Source organism: Barbus barbus (assembly GCF_936440315.1).
Source record: "Barbus barbus genome assembly, chromosome: 6".
Lineage (NCBI taxonomy): Eukaryota > Metazoa > Chordata > Actinopteri > Cypriniformes > Cyprinidae > Barbus > Barbus barbus.
Window position 1 is genome coordinate 3,218,230 of NC_136734.1, and position 17,918 is coordinate 3,236,147.

A 17,918-nucleotide genomic window follows, 5' to 3' on the forward strand; every position below is an offset into this window, starting at 1 on the left:
TCCTTCTCACACAATCGACACACAAATTTCAACCCATTTGTCCCCTCAACTTGGCAACCTACGGGCGCTGTGGATAATCCGCGGGTCAGGTAATAAAAAAAATGCATTCTGATTATTTGCCGGTGGGTCGCGGATGGATAAGATGAATCGTTAATGATGCAAATATTAACTACATTTTCTAAAATATGAACGTGTTTTAATTTTTTTTTCATCAGGCATAGGATTTCGTTTGTGTGTGTATGTGTGTGTGTTCGCCTGTTCGGGAAGTTGCAGTGACAAAAACGGTTCACTGGTATAGGAGGAGAAAACTTAGGTGGTGCTTTGGTAAAAAAAATACCTACACTTCAAAAGGCTATGGTTTAATTAATTAAATATGAGCGCTGCAAGTTTCAAAGTCAGGTGGCGCTGTTGCTGCTTTGTTTACTGCGGTTACCGGGGAAACGGCTATATTCCTGACAAAAAGACTCTTCCCCCTCCCCTATAGACACGCCCCCACGGCCCCTCTCCCAAGTTTGCCATGTGGCCCCTTGGTAAAATTAATTGCCCACCCCTGATCTAGAGGGTGAACGCGCTCTGACTCATAACACTCGCGCACGTGGAAGAAAATGGAGGGTGCTCTACAGATCACATGGTTCAGTGGATAATTATTAGAAATGTTATTCTGTATGAAGAACATGTGAGTAAATCTGTTCTCAAATACCAACGATAACAAGAACTCACCCTGCATCCCAATGTTCATATTATCCATCCTAAATAGTATGTGAGATTACAATAATGTGTCCCAAAGCATAGTATGTCGAAAAGAGTATGCCAAAAGTCCCTGGATGGTAAACTATTTCAGGTCGATTTTTGACGTGTGGATCCGTGCACACTCTAATGGCTAATATTGCCCACAATCCATTGCGCTTTGGCAAAGGATTGGGTCCAGAACTACAAACACGAATAAAACGCGTTAGAAAAACTACGCGGCGGATCCGATCGATCAACCGTTAGGTAGAGAGGTTTACAAAAAGGGGTTTGAGTTACTAATAATCAACATTTAACCTGGTGTAAAATATTTATTAGTCGTTATCGTAGTCGTTATATTTCATCTGCAACAGCAATGTGAACTTTTATAAACATCCATTTGGTCGTGAACTTTTAAATGCATCATTAAGCAGAAAATATGAGCAGAGTTCTACGCATGAAAGACCCGCGACTGACAGATCACCGAGCTTCTTTTCTCTCCAATACGGTAGGAAGTTAAATGAAATGAAATGTGGAGGATGTTAACTGTGACAAGATGATTGACAGGCCAGTTTACAGTGACAGGGAGCATTTAACAGATGCGGTCTGTTAAAGATGCAGTTGTATGACGTGATGGTATGTCCCAAAGCTTGCCTACTCTTCTACTACACACTCAAAAGTGTGTACTTTTTCTTCACCAAAAGAGTACATACTTTAAGGGTGTAGTATAAGTAGGCACAAGATTCGTTGGACTGGACGAAAAAAAAACATTTGCATTTTCGGTGCGCGAATGTTCGCGGTCTGTGTGGAAGCATCCATAGAAAGCTTTTGTTTTATTCCACTGCCTCATTGCGTCTGAAATTAGCTTTTTCGCGCTCAGTGTGGAAAGGCTTTTAGAGCTCACATCAGATCTATCTTTAAAAGTTTCTAAATAGAAAAATATAGAAAATGAATGTTATTTTTACTTCCAGAAGCCATTTTTTGCCCTTTATTCTGCATTTTGTGCTCCTTTCACTTCCTACCACGTGTTTCATGTTTCTTTGTCCATCAGATCATCATTCCTCCAGACTCGCCCAGTCCTCCGAAAAAAGTCCTAACCCATCCTGTCCCAAAAAAGCCAGATCCTGTGATACAGATGCTTGCTCCTCTCCCCCCACCACCTCCACCCCCTAGGGAGCCCTCACCTCCTCCACCTCCTCCTCCTCCTCCTCCCACTCCTCCAGTTCCAACTCCACCTCCACCTAAAGACTCCACCCCTCCTCCATCCCCTCCTCCCAAACCTGTGACCCCACCCCCTCCACCAAAGGTTTTAGCATCTGTTGGCTGCCAAACGGAATACGAACCTCTTTTTCCACCGGTACAGGCATGAACTTGCTCTCTGTGTTGATCTGCATCTTATCAGAGCTTGCCGCTATGTCTTCAGGGTTCCCACAGTCTTTGAAAATGTGGAAATATCAGGGACTATTGTTAGGCCTGGAAAAGTCGAAATGGAAATGAATAAAACGTCATAGGAGACTGGTTGTGTATTGGGGTTGTATAGAGGAAAAGTTACTCCATAGTGAATCATTCTGAGAGTGGATTATTTTCTATGAAACTCTTGAATTGGTTCACAATTCAATTTGAATGATTCTTTAGTGAATCATTCAGAATTTATAGTAAATGTAGTGAATGCGAATAATAAAATGACTGGAATGGTAATTTTGAAAATACATTGATCAGATAGTGTAGGAACCCTCTGCCTTGTTTCTAGCCATTCTTTCATGGTTTCTAGCATGTTGCATACGAAGCGCATGCTGTTGTGTGTTTGACCTCCAAACAGTGTTTGCACTAGGAGTGTCTCAGCATTTATTAAATAGTTTGCTGGTGCCAACATGTCCCATGAAGACAGTCCGTCCTTGTGTTTTTCCTTGATTTTCCTGTAGATTCCTGGTACATGAACAAATTCTGTTGCAAATGAAGTGCTAGTGACCACAGAAAAGACTGTTGATCTGTTGGCTGTCACTTAACAGTTGTCTTTTAAAACTAAATTTGTAACAATATATGCTTAAGTTCTTCTTGTTTTGGCAGGGTTTTGGCTCTAAAGCAAAGCACAGTTTTTAAGTTTGCTGGAATTGTGTAAAGAATGTGCTGCAGAATGAACCAGACTTAATACTGCAAGTCAGAAGTCAGGCTACACAGAAGTGCTTCACGTGTAGCTTGTTTAAGTGTGAGTTCAGATGCAGAAATAACAGAGGATGTGTGGCTTGCTATTTTTGCTTTCTAAAGAATGCTTCTGTGTCACGGTTCTTTGAATTGGGAGAACAGAGATGGGGTTACCAGGCCTTTTTGACCCATAACTTCACTTGGTCTGTCATCTGACAGAAGGCTGTCTTTAACGCCTTCTCCATCCTGATGTATTTAGGGAAGGTTATGCAGAGTGTGAGACTGGTTTTCTTAAATTAATATAAATTTTTAAAAAGACCTTATTCAAAAGCCTTACTATTTACAGTTGGGCAAAAAAAGTATTTAGTCAGCCACCAATTGTGCAAGTTCTCCCACTTAAAAAGATGAGAGAGGCCTGTAATTTTCATCATAGGTACACTTCAAATAGGAGAGACAGAATGGGGGGAAAGAATCCAGGAAATCACATTGTAGGATTTTTAATGAATTAATTGGTAAATTCCTCGGTAAAATAAGTGTTTGGTCACCTACAAACAAGCAAGATTTCTGGCTCTCACAGACCTGTAACTTCTTCTTTAAGAGGCTCCTCTGTCCTCCACTCGTTACCTGTATTAATGGCACCTGTTTGAACTCGTTATCAGTATAACCACTAACATCCTGTAATGTATTGGCTGATAAATTATGCAATTAAATGTGTGCTGTTCTGCAGCTCTTGTTGTACATGTTGAATTTTTATTGAAGTTGGTAAAGATCTTTTCACATGCTGAAAAGGTCATATTGAAAAATTATCGTTAGTAATGTGTACCAAGGAGAAAGCAAAACTGCTTATTTTGTGTTGGGATTTGCATCCACATTTTCTTTGCTTAATGAAACAGTCTTTAAAATGTGAAAATTCTTTCCTTTTTCCTGTAGATTATGGCTCAGGGCAAGAGTTCCCCCACCAGCGTTCCAAAGCAGGGGAATAAATTGGATAACATGTTGGGCAGCCTGCAGTCAGACCTCAACCGGCTGGGTGTCCAGACTGTTGCCAAAGGCGTTTGTGGAGCCTGCAAGAAACCCATTGCTGGCCAGGTAAGAAATCCCTTGAAGAACTCATTTACTGCCCAAATTGTTATCCAAGCCTATATTGCTTTTGGATTTTTAGAACATTGTGCTCTAGAGCAGATACTCTGTTCCAAAACAAACCGAAAGGCCATCAAAGTGTATAGTTTTGCATGTCAGTATAGACATTTTTTTTCAATTAAGAAAATTCAATTTTTATCATAAATCTGAAAAAAAAAAAATTAATATGAATTTGAAAGTCTCCTGAAAGGCTCACCAAGACTGCATTTCTTTGATCAAAAACACAGTAATATTGTGAAATATTATTACAATTTAAAGTAACTGTTTTCTATTTCAAAATATTTTAGAATGTAATTTATTTTTGTGTTGCAAAGCTGAATTTTCAGCATCATTACTCCAGTCTTCAGTGTCACATGATCCTTCAGAAATCACTCTAATATGCTGATTTGCTGAAAACACTCGTGCTGCTTCATATATTTGTGTAAAACGTGATATACTGCTGGTATTTTAAAAGTTTAATAAGTACGATTTAAAAAAAGATACCTTTATTCAGCAAGGATGCATTAATTGATCAAAAGTGACAGTAAAGACATTTATAATGTCACAATTTCAAATAAATGCTTTCATTTTGAACTTTCTACTCATGAAAGGAATGCTGACAAAATATATATCACAGTTTTCACACAGGAAAAAATACATTAAAATATATTAAAATAAAAAAAAAGTGACTTTAAATTAAGAATATTTCAAAATATTACATATTACTGTTTCTACTCTATTTTGATTAAATGAATGCAGCCTTAGTGAGCTTAAGAGACTTCTTTCAAAAACATTACAAAATCTTCATTTTTTCAAACGGTAGTGTGAATTATATTAAAGTTTTCGCTTGTAGGCTTAAAGAAGTTCATGAGCCGCTGATCTTCAGTTATATATTTTGTTGTTTGTGAAATCATACACTTCCGTCCTGGTTTTCTTTGATTCATTCAGGTGGTGACAGCAATGGGGCGGACGTGGCATCCGGAACATTTCGTGTGTACTCACTGTCAGGAGGAAATCGGCTCCAAAAACTTCTTTGAGCGAGACGGCCAGCCGTACTGTGAAAAGGACTACAACAGCCTCTTCTCTCCACGCTGTTACTATTGCAACGGACCCATTCTGGACGTAAGGATTCTGCTTCCTATCAGCACCTGAAGCGGTCACAGACGGGGCATTCTCGGACATGTGTGTTAGTGTCTCATGTGTCACCACCCAGTCGAGATGGTGCTTACTATAGCCGGCCACACTTTACCTCTGGCTTCAGATTTCCTGTAAACATAAACAGACACTTAAAGACACTCTAAATGGGTTCTTTGCAGCAGAACTCAACACATAGAGTCTGCTGAGAATGTAAATGCATAAAAGAAATAAGTTTAAGGCTCTAAATTAATTTTAAAGTAATACATCTTTAGTAAAAATGACTAAACATCCTTAAAATAAGATGCATTTACAAAATTGTCTACCACAGCATAATACAAAAGCAGTATAGTATGGTGTATTTGTTGGCTGCATGCAAACACATACAGAGCAACCAGTGTAGTCTGATTCACTAACAAATGATTCTTTTAATGAGTCAGTTCTTAAGATTCATGATCTCAGAAGTTATTGGAACGAATCAGTCATGAATTACTGAATTAACATTTGACTCTTAATGACTGGATATTTATATACACACACAAAAATAATACACACACACAAAACAGAATAATACACACACACAAAATAAATACACACACACAAAACAGAAACTAAATTAATATATTATGTTGAAAAATAGTATTTTGTTTAGCATGTAGTTAGAATTCGGGTGGTTTATATTCTAAAACAATTATGTAGGAAATAAGTGATTTACACTTATATAGGTTGGCACATGAAATGAACACTAGGACCAATAATTATTAATTAGTCTTATTCTTTGTTTTTCTTGTCTTGATTTTGCATGCATTCTTTCGAATGAAGTTGTGCTTTCTGTTCTTGTTTCACTATCATTTCATTATAACGAATCGCTTTTACTTCCTCCTGCAGAGAGTGGTGACCGCATTAGACAAGACTTGGCATCCGGAGCATTTCTTTTGTGCCCAGTGCGGGTCATTCTTTGGGCCTGAGGGTAAGCAGCTTCCACTCCTCTCAACCTCTTTTCTTCTCTTTAGCTGATGTTTCCTTTTTTACCAGCTTATTTTCTTTCAAATGGTTTAAGCCTTTGGCAACCTTTTTTCCCCTCTTTCTGCAATTTTACTGCAGGTTTCCATGAGAAGGAGGGAAAGGCGTACTGTAGGAAGGACTACTTCGACATGTTTGCCCCCAAATGTGGCGGTTGTGCTCGTGCCATCCTGGAGAACTATATTTCGGCCCTTAACGCTCTTTGGCACCCTGAGTGTTTTGTCTGCAGGGTCAGTGTGTGTGTGTGTGTGTGTGTGTGTGTGTGTGTGCGCGGTTATGTGGGTGTCTGCACTGATATATCAGCCAATTAATAGGCCAATATTTGGACCTGTTTTATTTTTATTAAATTCTTTTTATTTTATGCATAAATTTTTTAAATGTATTGCGCATGTTACATTTTATTATATTAATTACATTTTATTGCATATATTATAATTATTACATGTTATTTAATTAATTCAGCAGTGTTTCTGAAACAAAATATTGGCGTATTAATATATTATATTAAATAAATTTCTATAATCGTAAATATCAGTGTATATACAGTACAGTCAGGATGTATTTATTTATAAATCTGAAGATTGTAATATTCGATACATTTTTATAAACTACATTTAAATATTCTGTATTTTTTGCATTTTATAATTATTTACTTATACAGTTGTATATTTAGGATTTATAATTTTGAGCTTAAGTTATATTATTGTCAGGATTTACATTTCATTAAATGTATTACATTTTATTCAATGTATGTAATTCACCAGGGTTGCTGACAACATATATTGGCCTATTAATATATTATTCTAAATAATTATATGAAATCTGCAATATCAGGGTGTATATAGTTATGAATCGTAAGTGTAAAATATTGTATATATTGTCATAAATTTAAATTTTTTAATTTATATTCAGATTGTTAAAATTTTATAATTATTTACCTGTATTCATATTTATATATTTAGGATTTATACCTGTATTGAAACTGATATATTGTTTTCTGGATTATATTTTTGATTATAATTTATTATTTAACTTATTTAATTCAGCAGGGTTGCTGGCAGTAAATATTTGTCTATTAATGTAGTATACTAAATAATTCATAAAATCTGAAATATCATGGTGTATATAGTTGTAAATCTGATTATTAAAATAATGAATTGTATATATTAAAACATTAATTTTATACATTCTGAAATTGAATTTTTAGATACGTCAATATCCTGATTTTATAATTACTCGTTTTATTTTTTCCCCAAGAATTTTAACAAAATATTTAAGATATTAATTCATATAGACATGTTTTCAATCATCAACCGTGCTGCTTTCTAGATATTGGTTTTGGAAAATTTGTTGTTGCTATGTGTATGTTTTGGATGCTTGCACATTTCAATATCAGATGTTTCTGTATCGCTGCATGTATGGTTTTATTGTAGCATTATTTGAATCATTCATGCATAACTGACTTATTCCAGCGTTTTCTCTCTGTCCTCCAAAGGAGTGTTTCATTCCGTTTGTGAACGGCAGTTTCTTCGAGCATGAAGGGCAGCCCTACTGTGAGGCTCATTACCACGAGCGCCGCGGCTCCCTCTGCTCCGGCTGTCAGAAACCCATTACCGGTCGCTGCATCACCGCCATGGGCAAGAAGTTTCACCCCGAGCATTTCGTCTGCGCCTTCTGCCTTAAACAGCTGAACAAGGGCACATTCAAAGAGCAGAATGACAAACCCTACTGCCAAAGCTGCTTTGTCAAGCTCTTCAGCTAGAGTCTGATAGTGTTGAGGGATGTGTGTTTGAACATGCACGCCAATATCCAAAGTCCCAAGGGTGGAGTTTTACAGGTCGTCACAGTGTTATCATGTGGCGATAGTGAGCATTACACCAGCTTGTTCCTGTGCCAAAGCAGTCAGAGGAGTGTAGATCATCAGGGAGGATATTATGATTTTTAACAGCCTTTTTAAAATGCTTCCCCTGGATCTAGAGACTAAATTATGGTCCTTAAATTGCGTGGAGCTATTTTAGATATTATCGACTGCATCGGACAAATCAAGATCTATTTTTGTACCTGTTACACACACACACACACACACACACACACTGAGCTTAACTTGAACATACGTATGCACACTTCTGTTTGCACATTTCAGGCATCTCTTTGCTGCTTTCTGGTATAACAACGCTCTGTTATTTTGTTTCGCTTCTTTTCTCCATCGGCCACATCAGGTTTTTCTTAAAGGTGCAATAACAGCTTGGCATCATCAAAATCTCAATGCCATATTCTGTATATTTTTCAAATTTTTGGTGCTCTGAGAGTTTGCTCAGGCCTGATTTTATTGTGCATGTATTTCTCTCTGATCACTTTATAAAGTGTGCTCTTTTTATTTGTTTTGTTGACGATTGTTTCTATTTTTATATTCATGGGTGGTTTCTGTTTTCTGTGGTTTGATCTACCATCCTTATGCCTTTATGAGAGTTTAACTGTGGAAACGACTCGCTTCTGCTGTTATAATACATATTTTATTCTTATAAAACACCTTCTTAAAGAGTTGTATGTGGTGTTCCACAATGTGCCTATTGCCACCGGGCATGTTTCGCGATTTACTATGATTTTTGTCTTAATTTCTTGTATGTAATGAGATTGTGATACACATTTTCCCACTATTTCAATTCATCTGATTTCCTACTGTATGCAAGTAAATATACTAAAGTCTTACAGATTATAAGTGATTGCAACAACTTTACTCGACTTTTGTTTTTCCATAATTTAAAGATTTTCTTTTTCAAGGTGATGTCATATTTTATTCTACATTGACTGATGACATGCACACTGTATTTAAAACCTGGGGTCTAAATGGACTGTGCAAGACATTGAATAAATACCAGGATCTGAATGATTGATTTATGCGTTGTTGATTTATTTGCATTGAAATCTCTTTAACAGCAGATCTGTTTTGTTAATTTTGTATAAATTACATTCCCAGGGAACACATGGGCCGTTGAATCGTATATCTTGAATACAGTCTAAGTCACCCTGGATAAAAGCATCTGCTGAATGCATTTATGTAAATGTTTATATTTTCCACAGTCCACTAAAATAATCAGAATGACATTTTATAATATGATGAGCATTAATTCATGAATAAATTCAGATGTCAAATTTCAAACTTGAAGAGCACCTGGCTTTTACACGTCTGTGTCTTTAGACTATATGAGTTCATTTAAAGCCCTTTGCTAATATATGCATTCAATATGTCTGAGCTCAGGCCTGTGATCATAATAATAAAAAAATATGGCCTATTGCACATTAAAACTACAGGTTTTTACCATTTGTGTCATATTGTTCAGTATCATAATCTAAAAAGTCTGGCAGGACAAATGGAAAAGTCAGCAAATTTTTGCAGAATAGTCTACTTTTTGTTGTTGATTTGGCAATATGTAACATGAGACTTTGAATTCTCTTCCAGTAAATGCAATAAAGGGGTTAATGAACTCCTATTTCCTATAAACTAAATCTTAGATGGAGGTTACCTACAGTTAAGATGGAAAAATAGATGTAGGCTAAAATTTCTTTGGCATGGATCGCATAGGCTACTCTCAAAGCCAAACGTTAATAAAAAGTTTTCGTCTGTTTTTAAGGCAAATAAAAAACCAACATTGGAACGGAATTTATGGTTTGCTGACCTGACATGTTTTAATCATTGTCATGCACCCAAAAATGAAAATCCTGTCATCCTTTATTTAGCCTCAAGTGGTTCCAAACGTCTCTCTTCTGCGGAACACAAAAGAAGATATTTTGAAAGATGTAGGTAACCAGTTTCTTGTTACCATTGACTCTTTATAGTATAGTATTTTAAATGAAAAGTCAATCTGCTTACCCACATCCTTCAAAATATCTTCTTTTATATTCAGCAGGAGGAGGATACATGACTGAATGTTCATTTTTGGGTGAACTATCATTTTAAAACATGTTAAAAATAAAAGAATACCTCGGATTTCATAGTGTTTCATTCCTCATGCAATTAGGAGAGCAAAGGTTCAAATAGTCTTCCCTTGCATGTTCCTGAATAGCACATAATCTAATATGATGTAAAGTGGTAAAACACTAAAAATACAAACGAATACAAAATATATGTCAATTACACTTTTTCCCTTAAAAAATGTGGCTAAATAAATGCACAGAATGAATAAAGGGCACTTACAAATACAATTATATTCAAGCTTCCAGCTCCAGTCTTGCATATCAAGCAAAGGCCACTGATTTATTTGCATAGTTGTAACATTCAGATTTACATGCATCTCAGAAGCTATCATCAAGCACATCTCCCTCACACACAAACCCACTCAAATGGTTAAAATGCTCAGACACACACTTACATACACGCGCATTAAACTTTGAGAATAAAAAGACCCAGTGCTGTGAGGCAATCTGGGTGATCTCCCTATTAAAAAGGCACTTTAAAATCAAAGAGATTTCTATGCAATAAATACAGTTAAAAGAGGAGCAGCAAATAGAAGAATGAATGTTCACTGTGTCCATCCTAAACATGTAAAGAGCAGACAAGTACTGCAATGCTTTTAAAATGAACTGGAATGAAGAAGAAAGTTGAGACAATCAGACAACCAGCTTTCATATCCTCCCCACCTTGTAAATAATGTTTCTCCCACATATATCTGATCTATATACATGTTGTGATGGTTTTTTTTTGTTGTTGGAATGAATGTAGAAATGAATGGAATTCATTAGTGCTGCTCTTCTCTCAGTCAGAGTCTTCATCATCGAGATACTCCTCAGCGTTACTGTGGGTGCGCAGAATCACTATAGATTCAACAGAGAGACAGGTAAGTGTGAATCTCTCTCACAGGAACTGGCATCTGAAGGAGATAACTGAAAGGAGACGCCTTGTGACTCACCTCCTCCCAGTTTCCTCTTCAGCAGAGAGGCACATTGTGCATTGGTGGCCATATCCAGAGCGGTCTTCTTCTCATTGTTGAGCACGTCTGTCCTGGCATCTATAGCAACACATATTGCAATATAAGCAAACACGCAGATAGAGATTTTTAAAAAGGCAGCGGCTATTTGCACTAAGTGTAAATGCCATTTTTTTTTGTGATGTATGCTATTTACACTAGGGATGTCAACGATTAATCAACAATCGATTAATTGTCGATAAGCGATGTAATCGATGAAAGCTATCGATGGTCGAGTGAGTGACGGTGAAGGGCCTGGGTCACGAAAATAATTTACAAATGTACAAACTACGCTTTTGATGTGATCCAAGTTCTTTTGTATTGAAATGTAGATAGCTACTATTCATTCATACAACTTAATTAGTTCATACGACATATTAATTTGTGGCCACTGTCCATTTTTCATTCATTTGTTCCCTAGAAAACACATGAATTTAAATGCGGGAGCAGTTAATGTAACGAATTCTTAATTCATGGCCACAAAATCTTTCATTTCCCCCCACGTTTACCACAGTAAGAGATGCGAAAACAGTGATTAAAACAACAAGAAAACAAGAAAATAAACCTGCGAACCTAGAGGGGGAGACAGTGAGGATTTGGGAAAACAAACAATAAATAATATTACATTTGTGACCATCTGGCAAAACAGAACGAAAAGCCGCGTACAGCTTTATTTAAATGTATGCATGCGCTCGAACGGCATGAATCCAAAAGCATGGTCGCAATGTAACATTTGCCTGCTAATCAATTATTTCTCTTATTAACAAAGCTTTGTAATTTTCTAGGCCGATATGGCTAGGAACTATACTCTCATTCCAGCGTAATAATCAAGGAACTTTGCTGCCGTACCGTGGGTGCAGCAGGCGCAATGATATTTCACAGCACCTGAAAGTAGTCCCCAGCTAGGTAACTAGCTATGATATAGCTGGGGACTACTTTCAGGCGCTGCGTCTTATTATTGCACCTGCTGCACCCATGGTACCGCAGCAAAGTTCTTGATTATTACGCCGGAATGAGAGTATAGTTCCTAGCCATATCGGCCTAGATAATCGCAACTTTTCATTTTCCGTTTGTCTTAGTACACGATGTAACTACAGAAGTGTCAAGCTTTAAATAGGAAAAATATCAAAACTCTTTGGTCATTTTTGAGTGCGATGCTAACGGTCTAATCAGATTCAATGATCTATCTATGCTAAGCTAAGTTAAAAGTGCTACCGCCAGACCCGGAGATCAGCTGAATGGATTCAAAAACGGTAAAACTCAACTGTTTAACTCTAGGGGAGGTGTAAAATTAGCCTTTTTTTAAAAACAAAAAAGTGGAGTGTTCCTTTAAATCATAGGCTTTTTAAGTTTTATAATAATATTTTTTTCCAATTCCTGCTTTTTTCCTTCTTAAAATGATAATTGTGTTATACAGCTTAGAAAATTTTAAGACTATTTATGACCTTAAATTTCATAAAACAGGGCTTTTTTTAATTTTCACACATGCTCCTGAATGCACTTCACAGTTTGCACACATCTATTTTTAGTTGCAAACACAAGTGAGGTGCTTGCATTGTCGAACCCTGCCCCACCCATACATACAAGTAGATGTTTATACGAAAAAAAAAAAAAAGAATTCACTCACTTTTATTGAGCAACATCTCAACTATATCTGAATAGCCCTTCCAGGCAGCTGCATGTAGAACCGTGTCTCCCAGTTTATTCTGTTAAAAAATGAACACACCATTGATTACATTGAGTAAAATATAAAGAACATGAGCATTGCTTCCATTTCTAGAAAACCTTTGCTATCCCTTTGTCACTCTTTCATACAGACATTTGTAAGCTGATCTCACTGCACATTTTAATCAATTCAAATGAAATGCATTTGATCTCAAGAAAACGGATTTGCCAAAAACATTTTAACAAACATCAGATTTACCTGCTGATTGAGCTCACAGTTCGGCTGACTCAGCAAAATCTCCACCACATCTAAGAAAACACAAACACAACGTAGGTTAAAGATTTCATGTTGCCGTTTTTTTTTGTGCCATTATTGGACAAAACAGGCTTAAACCAGCTTAAAGAGTTTGTGCACAACTGCTGCAGCTCGGAAATGAAATGTGAAAACAATCAAAGCACGTGTGCCTCATATACCTTTATGTCCTCCGTGACAGCCCCAGTAGAGAGCAGTGTTTCCTGCTTTGTCCAGTCCGTTGATGCCAACTTTATTATCCAAACACTCTCTGAGCCAGCTCAGATTACCTGCATTCACACACAAAGCATTTGATTGTTTCACCACATTATCAAACAAACAAAATGCCTGATAGGTGTATTTTTGGGTACCTCGCTTAGCTGCTTCATGCATGGGGTTGTCTATGGACTCTGCTTGCTCAGCCACTGGAAAAAGGCAAATCACATCAAGATAAAAATCATACCCTGACAGATGCAGGTATATCAATGACTACAGGATAATTCTACCCCTTTTTTATCTTCCAGGCAAATTTAAGTAAAGCTTAGAAAAGTAATAGCATATAACACGTAAAATGATATGCAGAGAAATTTGAAACTTAAGGTTGGATTTGGTTCCAATCCCTAAGCCCAATATGCAATAGTAATAGCTAGGATTTCTTTAGGAATCAGCACTGATTGTCTCTAATAAAACTTCCCGACATCATAAAAGACTGTAAAAGTCACATATTATATACACGTCTATTCAATCACTGAAGGTGCTCTAGTAAAGGACTGATGGTTTGCAGGTTCTAGTTTGCCACTTGTTTTCCTTACCATAATTGCTGGGAATAAGTCCAGTCCTTCCCCTGCATGTTCCCTTCCACCAGTTACTGTCACTCTAAAAACATTAACCCAGCAATCAGTTCAAAATCACAAACACTGCCATGAATATAATGCTCTTTATCTCCATGATCAACTATCACTCCAAGCGAGATCATAAACTTACTGTATCTGAGATGTACAAGATATCTCCTTCCTCAAAGTACAGTTCATCTGGCTGAAAAAGAGGGAAATATACATGATGAGCTCAATTCAAGCAAGCTAAAACAACCAAAGAAGAATGAAACTCACCGTCCTTGGGTCAAAGGTGAATAAAGCCCTGTACACCTTGACCTGGCCTGTTTAAAACATAAATGTGAATGATACACTTATATTTTTAAATAATATGCAACATGTATATCTTATGATTGCACACTGAAGCAGTTTTATTAACACAGAGTTGTCTGTGTTCTGCTCACTATTTATAGTTGAAACAGATCAGTATTCCACCTTATCGTCACCTATCAGCCCAAACAAATGCAAAACACCATCGCATCTACAACCAGGTAGTATCACAGAACTAAACGCAGGGCAAACCACATGACACAGAAATTAAGAGGAACCCAAGCCCTGAGGCCTAAATATATAAATAAACAAATCATTATAAGCACAACAAAGGGTATTTCCTGGCTGTAAAGGTATTTCCATTTGGCCTATAACAAACAAGCGAGAAGCCCTGCTGAGCGGGATCCAAGCAGCCCCTCCCCAACTTCCAGATCAGCCTCTGAAATAGAAACACTGGCCTCCACCGGATATGATTGTGTTTGCTGCCAATTACAACTACGATCAATCGTTCAGAAGTGTAGAAATCATTTCAACCAACAGGAAATCTTTTCTGCAATACTGACAATGTTTCCCAAAGTTAGAGGTTCCAAGGTTCCCCTAGAACCTACACCACATGTTACTATTAGTGTAAAAACCACTGCTAAACAAAACAGTGTTAAATATCCCAAACATCCCATGCAACTGGTCAAATTTGCATGCTGGATGTCACAGATCCACATCCTGGGCAAACTGTACTAAGAGGACATCCTACAACTAGATACAGGACCGATAAAGAGTTCAGAGTTTCTACTTAATCGGTTCTTTAGTATCAAAAATAAATTTGCGATGCACGCATTTAGCATTTTGAATGGCATTATTAATAATACAAATAATATAGTTGCAATGCACATTATTTTTAGTTCTGTAGACTAAAGATTTAGCTATTATGGTGTCAAAAAGCAGAAATGAAACAGTTCTGCATATCGGTTCGATGTTTAAATAGCCTATGAAAATAACAAGCATGGTATCAGTTGTGAAAAAATAATATTGGTCTATCTCTACCTACAACATATCTTTGACCGTGCACAGCATCATCATCATCATCATAAATCAGCAATCTAAGTGTCACACTATACATAATGAAGCTTTGCTTTCATATGGGGAAGTAACTGGCTACTATGAGGCTATGGTTATTACTTAAAACCATTGATCTATCGATCTAGACAAACATTTCTGGACATCACATAATAATTTTTGGCTCGCCAGATTCAGAATGCACCGATCACAAGCAAAAATGCGTGTGTCTCCGTTGACTAAACGCGCTGTCTAGGTAGACTGCTCACTTGGTTCTGAACCACAGCCAATGGCTGGCTTGAGCCTGTTTCTCTTTCCAAACCCGATCCTGCCATTTGTGGCAAGGCGGTTTACTATTTTAGTCTTGCTCTTTGAACTTGAAGCTAAGTTGTGGTGGTTTCGCGCATGTTATTTAGTCGGCGACAAGCGTTTAAAACGCGTAAAAGCGCAAAGTTGCGCTGCGCTGGAGAAACGCCAAACTCCACCCGCAGGAGAAAGTTCACTAAGACCACAAATTGCATGCTCTTATATACATTTCATTGAATGGCATCGGAAACGAGCGTGTTTGTAAGGCTATCACACAAAGAAACAACGCAAAAACGAATGAATAAATAATGAAGCTTTCGCAGGCTTGCCGAGGTGTAGGCTTTTCCTCCATGCGCGCACCTCTTACCTGGTTTAGCTGGTTTGGGGGGAGGCTTTGACATTTCTGAACTTTCCAAGACTTTTAAAGAAGACTTCCGAGTTGTTTAAGACGTCAATAATACGTAGAAACTGTATAAAACTGTTGAGAGTGTAAATGAAACGGTGTTTCGCTGCTTTCTTCCTGTAGGCGCTGTCAATGAGGAAGCGTGAACGAGCCCAACGCGGAAAAGTCGCAGTGCGCATGCGCAGCTCTGAAATTCCGTACTGCCCTTACGAAAACTTTACTTAACAATAGTGCCATGTTTTTACACTTTAACTTTAGTAGTATTAACAACAGAAAAGAAGCAGATTCAGGGGAAAATGCATATAAAATATATTTATAAATTTGCTACAAATTAAATACAATTTTATAAACCATTTCAATTTTAGTCTAAATATGTAATCAATGACAAAACTGCAAATGATTCACTTTCTGTTTCTGTTGCAAAACGGAAAGTTTCACTATAATAACATGTCTATTTTGGTGGCTTTAGTTGTGTAATGATTTCTATAGAAATGATTGTTGGAATGATTGAATGCGGTTTGATGGAAGTCTTACATTTAGGGAATGCACTAAACAGGTTTTTTTAACAACATTAATCAACTATACAATGCTTAACAGTAGTATAGACAATAAAAAACATTATTGGCAAATAAAAAGATAAACGTCTTTGAAACAGAGGTAAATTAATCTAACAAAATATTGAACATATAAAGCTGCAGGGAATTTTTCTGCACTTTTTATGCATTTATGTTACTTTTTCAGTACTTTTACACCAGTGAAACATCTCTAATCCTCTAGATTTGTGTGTGATATTTGAGGACACCCATAACATTTGGCTGCACCAACAAGTTGGTTTACATTGCAAGCAAGTTTTAAAGGAGCTGCCTCAGAATAGCTCTGCTTTTAGTCATTTCAGTTTTAAAAACCATAGCACTATATCCATATAGACCTGTATATTATGTAAGTTTTGAGCTAAAAAAGGATGTTTGATTTTATCACTGAGTACCTATATAATCAGATACGACTACATGGAATTTGAATTATTCTTCCATATGATCAGAATGCAAACTCACACTTATAGCTTTGTGAAATTTACCTCTGTGTGCATTTAGTGAACACATAAGGTGTTCATTTTTCACTGTATTACCAAAACGACAGACTACAATGTAAAACTCAATTGTAAATGCATTGCTTTTAGTTAAAAGTTAAAAATAACAAATCTTCAGCTTGAATCCAATGGTCTTATTTAAATTCTGGATAGCATCTAATGGGGTGTATAGTTTGTTCTGTGTTAAGGGTTCAGGGTCATTAGCTGTACTTCTCTTCCTTTTGGGCTCTTCAGAAACTCATTACCATGCAGATGTGAGGGACATGTTGCACGGCAGGCGACTCAAACTGAATTTAAATTGCACAAACACGTTCATGCATGGCTTTATCTAAGAAACCGGTCGTTATTCCAGCTACCTCTCTTCCGTCCCGTACCATAGTTTTTGGGCCTCAAATTAGAGGGACAGTAATATACTTAATGACCCATGAGGCTGCGTTCACACCAAAACAGTGTGTGTGTGTGTGTGTGTGTGTGTGTGTGTGCTGGGGGTGTTTTGGCTCCTCTCTTTATCTATTGAATTTTTCCCCAAGAATCCCATTCTTTTCATTCTTTTTATTCCAGACGCGATGCATCTCATACTCATCATTCCAAATATTCCAAAGATTTAAGGTCGCATTCGATTCCAGTGTCTCTGCGTCCCCAAATCTGAAACATCTACATCAGTGCATGTGAAGTCATCATAATTGACTATTAAAATACAAATAAACGTGAACAATATTCCTGTTTCTTTAGAAGTATTCTCATATCCCATTCAGGAACACTTGACAAAACAGTCAAGCTATTCAGCATCACCGTCCAGTGACGTGAAATGGAAAATGAATCTCACATAATGACTCGTGTATGAATGACCTGTGGATGAATT

General features: G+C 37.0%; 2 protein-coding genes across 7 annotated transcripts in view; one reads left to right on the forward strand and one right to left on the reverse strand.

Moving 5' to 3' along the window:
* The window catches only part of LOC306871235 (paxillin-like), a 37,931-nt gene extending 28,897 nt beyond the window's left edge, over nucleotides 1-9,034 (forward strand). For all 6 annotated transcript variants that reach the window (XM_079419023.1, XM_079419019.1, XM_079419020.1 and 3 more), the window contains 5 exons: nucleotides 3,799-3,957; nucleotides 4,936-5,109; nucleotides 6,010-6,091; nucleotides 6,226-6,374; nucleotides 7,640-9,034. In XM_079419023.1, the coding sequence (XP_079275149.1) occupies nucleotides 3,799-3,957; nucleotides 4,936-5,109; nucleotides 6,010-6,091; nucleotides 6,226-6,374; nucleotides 7,640-7,906 (831 nt within the window). In that variant the 3' untranslated portion in view covers nucleotides 7,907-9,034. The remainder of the gene's footprint in view (nucleotides 1-3,798; nucleotides 3,958-4,935; nucleotides 5,110-6,009; nucleotides 6,092-6,225; nucleotides 6,375-7,639) is intronic.
* On the reverse strand, nucleotides 9,029-16,152 carry LOC306871237 (osteoclast-stimulating factor 1). The gene is made up of 10 exons (XM_079419025.1): nucleotides 15,934-16,152; nucleotides 14,175-14,221; nucleotides 14,050-14,100; nucleotides 13,878-13,941; nucleotides 13,437-13,490; nucleotides 13,248-13,355; nucleotides 13,033-13,082; nucleotides 12,736-12,814; nucleotides 11,052-11,150; nucleotides 9,029-10,956 (listed from the first exon to the last, which is right to left on the reverse strand). Exons 1-10 carry the CDS (start codon nucleotides 15,965-15,967, stop codon nucleotides 10,898-10,900), a joined length of 645 nt encoding a protein of 214 aa, XP_079275151.1. The 5' UTR covers nucleotides 15,968-16,152; the 3' UTR covers nucleotides 9,029-10,897.
* Nucleotides 16,153-17,918: the final 1,766 nt, after the last annotated feature.

Excerpts from the sequence above, each read along its gene's own strand:
- LOC306871237 (XM_079419025.1), bottom strand. The coding sequence starts at position 15,967 with ATGTCAAAGCCTCCCCCCAAACCAGCTAAACCAG. Across the intron at positions 13,942-14,049 it reads TCTTGTACATCTCAGATACA|AGTGACAGTAACTGGTGGAA; the intron begins GTAAGTTTATGA and ends TAATGTTTTTAG. Across the intron at positions 10,957-11,051 it reads GAAGAGGAAACTGGGAGGAG|TGATTCTGCGCACCCACAGT; the intron begins GTGAGTCACAAG and ends TTGAATCTATAG.